Source organism: Lolium rigidum, chromosome 7 (genome assembly GCF_022539505.1).
Source record: "Lolium rigidum isolate FL_2022 chromosome 7, APGP_CSIRO_Lrig_0.1, whole genome shotgun sequence".
In the NCBI taxonomy this organism is placed as follows: domain Eukaryota; kingdom Viridiplantae; phylum Streptophyta; class Magnoliopsida; order Poales; family Poaceae; genus Lolium; species Lolium rigidum.
Window position 1 is genome coordinate 173,742,074 of NC_061514.1, and position 10,795 is coordinate 173,752,868.

At 45.5% G+C, this 10,795-nt stretch overlaps 2 protein-coding genes across 2 annotated transcripts; both read left to right on the forward strand.

The window, feature by feature from the left end:
- Nucleotides 1-1,206: 1,206 nt before the first annotated feature.
- Nucleotides 1,207-5,488, forward strand: LOC124678003 (uncharacterized GPI-anchored protein At1g61900). Its single transcript, XM_047213938.1, has 8 exons — nucleotides 1,207-1,294; nucleotides 1,513-1,719; nucleotides 1,877-2,461; nucleotides 3,023-3,268; nucleotides 3,415-3,426; nucleotides 4,495-4,638; nucleotides 5,035-5,097; nucleotides 5,190-5,488. Exons 1-8 carry the CDS (start codon nucleotides 1,243-1,245, stop codon nucleotides 5,267-5,269), a joined length of 1,389 nt encoding a protein of 462 aa, XP_047069894.1. The 5' UTR covers nucleotides 1,207-1,242; the 3' UTR covers nucleotides 5,270-5,488.
- A 1,560-nt stretch (nucleotides 5,489-7,048) lies between these two features.
- On the forward strand, nucleotides 7,049-10,527 carry LOC124672300. The gene is made up of 2 exons (XM_047208551.1): nucleotides 7,049-7,249; nucleotides 8,629-10,527. Exons 1-2 carry the CDS (start codon nucleotides 7,049-7,051, stop codon nucleotides 10,180-10,182), a joined length of 1,755 nt encoding a protein of 584 aa, XP_047064507.1. The 3' UTR covers nucleotides 10,183-10,527.
- The last annotated feature ends 268 nt before the right edge of the window (nucleotides 10,528-10,795 follow it).

Here is a 10,795-nt window from a genome sequence, read left to right on the forward strand (position 1 = left end):
ATAGATCTAGCAATAGCCATCAAACAATGTAATGCCCAAGCTAACTATATATGCCAAAACCCATCAAACTGGTCGCATCGGATTTTGCTTGTAGACCATCCTTTATCACATTTTTTCCCTCGGATTCATAGCAGATAATGACAAGTTGATGATTCAAATGTGGATATATTGGATTGTGATTCCAAATTACAACGATGGGGACTCGGACCAGAAACAAGAGTCAATCACTTAAGAAAATAGAGACATGATTTAGAGTAAAAACTCAAACACCGACGAAGTGGTATAGGTATTAAATTTCATTTTGAACCATCAATCACTCGGTGCTAGAATTCAGAGCTAGACATACTTGCCAAGTGAACTCAAAATTTGGATAATCCGATTCAACACATTTGGATAATGCTATTGTATTTGGATAGCTCGTATATGCATGCTATTTGCTATATTGTATCATACACCATATCTTGAGCGACTTTGGAATCAAATATCTCTATCCACCAGTTTATTTAAAATCGGATACGAATTCTTTAAATGGATCCTAAGCTGGATTCGGCGTTGAAATTATCATACCAGTTTACACACCCTATATACACATAAATTCCTCGAGAATTTTTTTATTTTAGACTTGTGCAAAAAAAATTGGTGCTCCAAGATTTCTTTTTACAATATTTTTTAATAGGACATAAGCTATGTATTTTCTTTAATTATCTTAATTCTTGGGCACGTAAAACACACATTGTTGAATTTTGCTAAACGTTGAAGGTTTATTTTTTCATCCAGAGCATGTGCTCCCACCGCCTTCCTTTAAATCTAGTTAAGTATACTCAACTTGTCGCTTAAGGAATAAACTAGAAACACACCACTTGTTGACTTAAGCAAGTGTTGACCTATGGCAAAGTTGACATTTTATTACCATAGTGCACCTAATACACACTGAGAATTAGTGTACAAGTAATATGTATCACTTTATGGACTACATATTTTATGGAGTACCACATGTTTCATTTTTCTGCATAGCTTAACATTAAATCTGTCTTTATATTGTTGAAACAAGAAAACACTGTCCAGTCTAGTCTTATGCCGTGTGCATTTGGCAATTAGCGGCGCTTCCCTAGCTGTCCACTTTCTCCACTTCCCTTTCTTCTCAAGCAGCGCTTCTCTCTCAGTCTCCTCTGTTCGTCCTTTCCCACCTCGTCGTTGCAGCAGCCGCCTCCGCCCCGGCCCGCTGTCCCCTGCCGCCGCCGGATGGGGCCTGCCGGCCGGCTCCTCGCGGCAGCCGCTCTCCTCTCCAGCCTCTGTGAGTATCCCTTGCTGATCCGCTGCCTAGCTAGCTTCTAATGCTTCACTTTCTTGCAAGTTATAATTCAGTGTACCCAACCGCCGGACCACGAACTGCTTAGTTCTACCTAGCTTCTATGCATTCTCTGTGCTGGGTGGAGGTCGGATTAGTGGAAATTCTGGTTGCAAGGAGAGAAAGAAGCGCCTGATTTGCGGTCCCAATTTTCCAATGTGCAGGTTTACATGGGCTGCCGGGGAATTCCGGCCGCGCATTTGCTCATAGTGGACCGGTGCTCCACCGGGTCGACCACGCAGAGGAAGACGACGACAGCGGCGGCCTCATGCCAGAGCTCTCACCGACAGGCTCTCCCCAGCCCTTCGTCCCCTTCCTAGCGCCTGCCCCTCTCGCGCCGTTCTACAACAACACCACGCCCAAGCTGTCAGGTCTGAACTTCCTCTGCATTTTTATGGGAAGCAATGCTAGATCGATGCATTGTGTACATCAAATTCAACTAATACGGGTTCAGCAAATGCAAGATCGTTTCTAGCCTGTCAGTGTCAGGTTAAGGTGTGAGCCTCAAAATTCTTTCCCTCAATGTAGGCAAATGCTCGCTGAACTTCACCGCCATCGATAGTCTGATGACCACCACGGCCGTCGATTGCTTTGCCCTGTTCGCTCCGTTCCTTGCCAATGTCATTTGCTGCCCCCAGCTCCAGGCCACTCTCACCATCCTGATAGGACAGTCCAGCAAGCAGACGGGCACCCTTGCGTTGGATCCCGCTGCTGCCAACTACTGTCTGTCTGATGTTCAGCAGCTGCTCATGAGCCAAGGCGCGAGTGACGATCTCCACAGCATTTGCTCGGTTCATCTCTCCAATGCCACCGAGGGGTCGTGCCCCGTCAGCAGCATCGATGCGTTTGAGAGCGTCATCGACTCGTCAAAGCTCCTCGAGGCCTGCCGGAAGGTGGATCCTGTCAACGAGTGCTGCAGCAAGACATGCCAGAACGCTATAAACTATGCTGCCCAGAAAATCTCTTCCAAGGACGCTGCGTTGACAAGCAACACTGGGGGTTCCAAAGTTGACAGTTGCAGGAATGTTGTACTTAGATGGTTATCCAGCAGGCTGGAGCCATCACCTGCATCCAAGATGCTAAGGCAGATATCAAACTGTAATGTCAATGAAGGTACGTTCTAGCTAACAACTTGCAGAAATGCGCATTATCGTGCCATCAGCCAGTACATTTTACTCTTTTGGAATGACTACATACATCTATCCTAGAAAGAATAATACTGTAGATGCACAAAGATAGTTTGCGTGATTAAGTGTGGAATATCACAAATCTTTTCATGGCTATAGAGGTAAGAAAAGGCTACTAACAGACATTTAGCTTTAAGCATCATATTTTATTTGCTCAAAACAAATACCTTACTTTATAGCAAGGCAAATAAATTTTCTTACAAGGGTCATTTGAATTTTCCATTTGACCGAACAAATCACTGGAATTAGGACACTGAGTTATTTTCACTTCAGTGTTCACGTTATTAATATGCACAGGTTCTTGCAATATGCGGGCCATTACCCACTAAGGTGTACATCAGAATTGACACAAATTTATAAAAAAGTTTTTTGTAATCTGCTTTGGGAAACATGTGAAATACCTGGATATATTTATATTTTTGTTTACTATTTATTTATTATTTTCATTAAATATCTGACTTTTTTTTTGTTCATTTCAAACTTCAAGTTTGCCCACTAAGCTTCCCAGACACAAGTAAGGTAGCAAAGGAGTGTGGTGGTACAGTGAAGAACTTTACTGTATGTTGCGAGGAGATGGACAGTTATGTATCTCACTTGCAAAAGCAAAGTTTCATCACAAATTTGCAAGCTTTGGATTGTGCCTCATCCCTTGGGAATAAATTGCAAAAGATGAATGTCAGCATAGATGTTTATAGCACGTGCCAAATAACTTTGAAAGATTTTTCACTTCAAGGTAAGTTAAACAGTACCATTCAGTTAGATATATGTGTTAGAATCCTATTTAATTTCCATCTTATGTAATCTTAACAACTGAACTAATGCACTTTATTTCTTTTGTACGTGTGTGTTTGACAAACTCCCCAATGATTTGGCATATAGTTGGATCTCAAGGTAATTGAACATTTCAAGTTTTTATGATTTTTTTGCCAGTGTACATGTTTTGTTTTCCTAGAAAAATAATGATTAATCTTTGCCTAAAGCAGTATTTCTTTCAATTTTGACTAATGTTGCATGTTTCAGCATGCTTGTGTTGTCAACCACTGTACCGAATAAAAGTAACAGTATGTATATTAATAGGAAGTCAGGAATCTAAATATCGAATCATCTTAATTTTCTTAAGGGGTTAAACCATGAGACCTTTCTTCCTAGAGATCCGGTTTTCCTCATAAACTGGATCATTTTCCTTTCTTCCTAAATGAATAGCCAGAGCTCCTGGCGTTTGGTCCAAAAAAAAAAAAAACCATGAGACCTTTACTAAAGGTGGATGTCAAAATGGGAGCAATTTCAACGATCAGCTTGTAGCAATGTTTGCGATCCATAGAGATATAAACTAATAGCGGACATTTTCCTGTTGAATCAGCAATGTGAGTCAGTTGTCAATACGGATCATAGATTCATAGTAAGTAGTCTCAACCAGTGTAGAGGACTCCACTTGCCACCATGTGAAGATGGATTTGTAACTCGAATTTCAAGTCTTAATGTGCTCATTTTAATTCCTAAGTAAAAACCAATAGAACTCTTCACTACCTTATTTTGTGGTGAAACAATACTTATATGATGTGCATTTATAGTTTCTCTCCACCTAGATGAGCAAATTAATTACTCCCGTCGTCCCAATTTATATGGTGCCCACACAATGTGAAGTTCAAGTTTGACCTATGAAATGAGGGTTATGTGCTATAAAAATTATACCATTGCAAGTGTATTCAGAAGAAGTTTCCAATGGTATAACATTTATGGCGCATGGCTAATATATTATTGGTCTTATTGATGGTTAAAGTTAAACCTCCAAGTACTAGGGCACCATATAAGTAGGGAAGGAGGGAGTTTCAATAAGGTATCATTTTTGGGTAAGAGTAGTACTAGCTACAACAAATTTCGCACCATTAACTTGCAAAACTGCATGACAAACTAAATTTTATTCATTGTGGCTGATTTGTGCTTTGTGGTTGAATACAGAATCTGGATGCCTCCTTCCAAGTATGCCTTCAGATGCATCATTTGACCCTTCTTCTGGGATTAGTTTCACATGTGATCTGAATGACAACATCGCGGCCCCATGGACATCTTCTTTGAAACCGTCAGCTTCATCATGCAGTAGATGTATGTTATCTACCTGTGGTTCTGATTATGCCTTCCTATTAGCCGGAGTATATCCACATGTTCACAAGTTAAAATTATTAGTGAGAAACAGAGAATGTGCTACGCAGTTATGAATTTACAAATTGAAACCTTTTGTCTAGGTCTACTGTACTATCCGATCTCCCTTCTGCTGAAATAAATTATCGATAGGCTTTTTTAATTACTAAATTACTTGGTACTTTCTACAAAAAAAAACCTGGTTTATAAAGTTGTGTGCTGCTAACAGTTGAGCCAAGTAGTTGTGAAACTGGAGTAGTTAAATATGCCTTTACAGTTGCAGCGTGTCACAAGCTTCCTGCATGTTTTGTTGCTTTTATTTAGGTTAGGCTCCTTACCTTTTGATCACCTTGTCTACAGCTCCTGCTCCTGGTCCTGGTCCTAGTATCCCAGAGAGGCCTTCAGCAACATCGGCACAAAATGGTAATCTGATGACACACTCATTTTTCTCTCCCCATTCTGGTGCATTGGTATTCGGAAGATGTGGAAGTGATTATTCCTTCTTCTTTTTCCAGGTGTCAGCCAGAACAGGCTGGAGCTTAGCCTAGTCATTTGTTTGGGCACCCTTCTGGCTGCTCTTTTACTACAAGTCTAGTCCACTCCAATTTTTTCAAATATTCAGGTTAAGGAGAGCTGATTGGAACTGTGAACCGCGGAGTTTTGCTCGTGCTTGGCCATCACACCGAACCATTGTAACCGGTAGTTAGTAGATGAATTTGCTGTAAGCTATAAAATGATACTGGTGATCTAACACTCTAATTTATTATGCCTTTGTATAGCGAGTAGCGAGAAAGAAGAGGGGGCTTTCAGAATTCTGCAGGACAATTCGGCTAAAGTTTTGTGGGTGTCACGTTACGATTGGTTTTCTGCCATTGCTTAGCCTGATAGCCTCCACATTGTTTGTTGATGTTTGACGCGTCAACAAATCTGAATCATTCTCGAGAATGATCTCCCCTAAATGTGGTCAGGCCTTTCTCGCCTGATTGGCAGATGAGAATCATGTTGTTGTGTTGTGTCGGCACCAAGTCTGAATAATAGCGCAGTGCAGATCACCAGGTTCCAGAAACAGACCTGTTTCTGAATAGCGTTGGACAGATTGGTTACCCTGAGATCACACCATGCACGCATCTCAGTAAAGGTATAGTTAGACGATCAGGTCAAGTGCACAGCAAGCCTGCGATCCAACAGCAGCATGCATAGTTTGTGGAACAGAGTTCGGGGCCATGAACATAGGGGGACCAAATCAAACAAACAATCGATGATCTTATAGTGGAGGCTACTACACTCTACGATGAGTGGGAAGTTGGGATGGCGAGATCTAGATAGGTGTTAACTATAGTTTAATAATCAGGGTTGGGCATGATCCAACTCTCCTTGTAGCCCACATCAGCAACACTGGCACATCAACTGCTTGATAGCATTCCTTCCTCTTGTACTTCACCATCCTGCTAAAAATATTCCCCTACCCTATCATGCACGGTCACTTCCATCAACAGCACCAAACCAACCATATATCCATGGCAGGCATGTAGCTAGCTTAAGACATTTGCTGGTGGCATCTCGATCTTGCGCTAGATTGTCGAGAAAAGAGAGTGATAGATTCCCCGTACAAAGAGGCGATGACACCCTCGTCGTATGTAGGTCAGGACCAAGCTACACAATTCTAATGTTCTTGGGCTGCGAAAAATGAAAAGAGGGATGATGGCAGTTTGGCAGCACGCACGACGTACGGCCGTTGAAGGCGATGCCAATCACTCTGATAATATTGTTATTCTCTCACGTCCACGTCTGGCTTCAGCGTGTTCCCAACTGTACAATGGAGTCTGCCGAACTCAAGAACCGTGCACACGTCGGCAGGTCTACTCGACCGTCGCACAGCGCCCTGGCCAGACCACTGCCGGCGCGGGCCATCTCATTTCACAATCATAAGTAGCCATTGAAAATTCAGACTGTTTTCCATCAGGTCAGAGTCAAACAGTCAGATCAGAATCAGATCCGATCAGGTGGTAACATTGAGGTTTCATATCCCTTTGTGGTATTGTTCATTCAGCAAATAAAATCGAGAAATTAGGAGGAAATTTGGAATCAATAGGATTTGATGGACAGCGAGGTGGAAAATGGGGTATTTGAAATGGCAAAGCACATGCACTCATCACGACATCACCATGGCATCTCTCCTAGATCTACCTAATTAAAGGAAATTAGAAGGAAAGAAAAAAAAAGCACTGTATTGTCTGTCTCTCTCTTCGTTCCTGTGATGGTTTCCGTCTCGTCACACATGGCATGTGCATGCAGATGCGGAAAGAAATCGCCACCCAAAAACGGCGACCAATAACTCCCTGCCACCTTCCAATCTCCCCACCTCCATGATCCCATGACCCCCTCCTGCGCCACACATCGTCGTCGGAGCCCGTGCGCGGACGCTCCACGGAGGTGTCGCGGCAATGCAGCCGCCGGGATCGTCGCCGCCACGCCCACGGCCACCGCAAGGGCGCTCGCCGCCGGCCTCTGGAGGCTGCGCCACGCCGAGCGGCAGGCGGCCAGCGCAGACGCTCGGCGGCGACACCATGCTCCGGTAAGCGCAGTCGCTGCCTCCTTCCCTCTGATCGGATCGTTGCGCTGCCGTGCTCCTCTGATCGGCTGACCCATTTGGGGTTGTTCTTCTTCCTTCAAGATTGATTCTTTCCGTTCTTGATCTCGGGGATAGGAAGAAATATGAGGAGTCTGGGTTTGACCGTAGTACGATACTGTAATTTTATTTTATGTTTGGATCATGTCATGGTTGAGTGTTCTTGATCCTTCCTTGCACAATGGTCAAAATCGGGTGGCACTTTTGACCTCTGATCCCCAGAATGGTCAAACCTGGTTTTATACACTTTTGAGTTTTGACCTCTGATCCTTTCTTACAAATGGCGCCATCTGGTTTGATTATGTATTCTCTGTTGAGTTTTCTCCCTGACTTTGATTATACTAGATAGGCATTTCTCTGCGAAGTCAGGGCCAAAATCCGCTTCCTCTTCCTTTTTGTTCACCAGTTGTGTGATGTGTTCCGTTTGATCAGGTTCAAACTGTTTCAGTTAATTAGCATGATTGCTTGTTAGATCACAATTTTCACCAGCATTTTTGCCATTGTTACTCCTCCATTAATTACTGCCCCAAAAGAGAGCTTCATACACTATAATTCAGGTGCACAACCACTCAGAAGTCGGAACAACACATGTCTAGTACGTCTTCAGTGCGACATTGCCATGATACAAGTGTTGTAAATTTAACTGGGAATATTGATTGATTATCAAGGAAAGCCAAAGACCGGGTGAACCCAACTGATAGTTTTCCATCATTGTTAATGATCACCATTTTCACCTGGATTTTTGCCATTGTTACTCCTCAATTAATTACTGCCCCAAAGAGAGCATCATATAATTCAGGTGTAGAACCACTCAGAAGTCAGAAAACCACATATCTTCAGTGAGACACTGCCATGATAATACAAGTGTTATAAATTTAACGAGGGGTATTGATTATCAAGGGAATCCAAAGACCGGGTGAACCTACCGATAATTTTCCACATTTGTTTTCGGAAACCCGCACTAGTGTTCAACTCTTGATCCACATTTGTTTTCCAAAACCCACACTAGTGTCCAACTCTTGATTGAATTTTTGCATCAGAGATCAGTTGAGGAGATATAACCGCTATATATGACTCTGATTGGACATGTATGTTACTAACAATTGCTTCAATCTTCTTCATTGTCAGCATAGCCCTCGGCATCGACGGAAAGCGAAGCTTGGCAGCATTAGTAAAACTCGGTGCGGTTTCGGTGTCGGTACCCAATGCAGATATCACAGCATCTTAGACAAGGTAGTAAGTAGTGTATAACTGTGTGTTTCTTGTGTGGCATATAAACCCATGAACTGATCGTCATCTAACACGAGCTAGCGTTCATTGATTAGATCGATGCCTGCGCGGTGGAAATGCCATATGGTTGCTCCATGGAGAAGGCAACGAAATGGGACCAGCACGTATGTCTGCACAACACCTTGGGCTCACATGTCTACCATCACGCCCGTGCAACGCCGGTTCACGCCCACGCGACGTCGACGGCGGTGGTGGCGCTGGAGGCCGAGCTCGAGAAGGCCCGTGCTCAGATCGCCGATCTGGAGGACGAGAAGCGCGTGATGAGGAAGAAGGTGGAACGGTTCCTGAAGAAGCTGGCGGAGGAGAAGGCGTCGTGGAAGAGCAGGGCGCGGGACGCGATCGCGGCGCTGAAGGAGGACGCCAAGGCGGAGAGGAACCACCGGCGGCAGCTGGAGGCGGCAAACGGGAAGCTGATGAAGGAGGTGGCGGAGGCGAAGGCGTCGGCGAAGCAGGCGTCGCAGAGCTACGAGATGGAGCGGAAGGCGCGGGAGATGATGGAGGACGCGTGCGAGGAGCTGACCAAGGAGGTGGAGGAGGACCAGGCGGAGGTGGAGCTGCTCCGGCGCGAGTGCCTGGGCATGCGGGAGGAGATGGAGGAGGAGCGGCGGATGCTGCAGATGGCGGAGGTGTGGCGCGAGGAGCGGGTCCAGATGAAGCTCTCCGACGCCAAGGTGGCGCTCGAGCAGAAGTACTCCCAGCTCAACAGGCTGCAGGCCGAGATGGAGTCGTTCCTGCGGAGAGACGGCAAGAGCGCCGACGCCAGCAGCGGCTCCGCTGCGCTGCGGGAGGCGCGGATGATCAGCGAGGCGGCGAGCTCCGTCCGGCTCCGCGGCGTCAAGGAGCTGAACCATCAGAATTCTCATGCCCCGGAGGACGTGGATCGAGTGTTCCAGCACTTTTGCCGGAAAGATGAGAACCACGGCGCCGCCAATGGTGGCAGCCCGGCGAGCCCTGCTGCGTCCAACGTTCACTCCGTCAGCCCGGCGACAGACATCTTCTTGGAGAAACTCGACGGCGACGGCGACGGCTCACTCAGCTGGGGCACTCCCGGTCGTGACCGGCGACGCGATTCTTCTTCTTCGGCTGGAACCAGCACCGACCGTTCGGTGGCGCGAGCAGGCAAGAATGCGCCAGCTCTGTCTAATGGCAGTGGAAGCCGAGGCGGCAGCGGGCTCACCGATCCTCCAGGCGTGAGCAGGATCGGCGCTACTGGCAAAAATACGGCATTGATAAGGCGGCTCTGGAGGTCAGCGATCAGTGAAAGCAGGAAGCTGAAAACAGCAGGATCTGCATCCGTAGGGACGACGACGACGACGACGACACAGACGCCGTCTTCGGAACAGAGGTCCACCGTGATCACCCCGACATTGCCGGTTGGGGAGCAGTGCAGTTCATCCTACTCCGTGAAACCAGGGAGGATCCGTGAAGCGAAAGGATTGGCGCGAGGAGGAGGCTCGGACAAGCGAAAGCAAAGCCTTCAGGAGAAGCTTATGGAGGCTAGAATGGACGATCACAGCAAGCCATTGCCTGCTCTGCAGCCAAGCAGAAGAATCCGTGCAGCTAGCGGCGTGCAAATGACTACTAATTGAGATCGATTATCTATACGGATCATTCAAAATCTCGAGATATATATACATGGTTGTGACTCGCAACCTCACCGTGCACAATATTTCGATTAGTATCTGCACATGGTAGATGTATACAGATATACGTATCAAAACATTCTTCATCCTGGTTTGTGCGTTTCAGTCTCCTCCGGTCATGTGTACATACATTATTTATACAGAAGATATGCTAACTGTGGTCGTAGTTCTATCTAACTGAGGCTTATTCGTCCTTCATATGTGAGGCAAAGGCAGAGTGCCTGAGTTAACATTGTGATGTAACTGAATTTTCTGCGTATCCTGTAGTCTTCAGACGAAAGGAAAACATTGTGTAAGTATATTTGTTGCTCCAGCATTTGGCAATGATTTTTTATACAGTTATAATCTGTAGATGCATCTGTGAATAGATAGCATCTGATGGTACCATGTTTGTAGTCTTATGATGATTGCAAAGCAAGATGGGGCACTTAAAACAGTTGACACTTCTGTACATGAAGCTGACAAGTCTCTGTGGGCCAAATAAGAAATTAGTGAAGGGCCTGGTGTAGGCTTCAGGAAAGTGACTTGAGCAGCCCAGAGGCCAGCCCATAAATTGCAT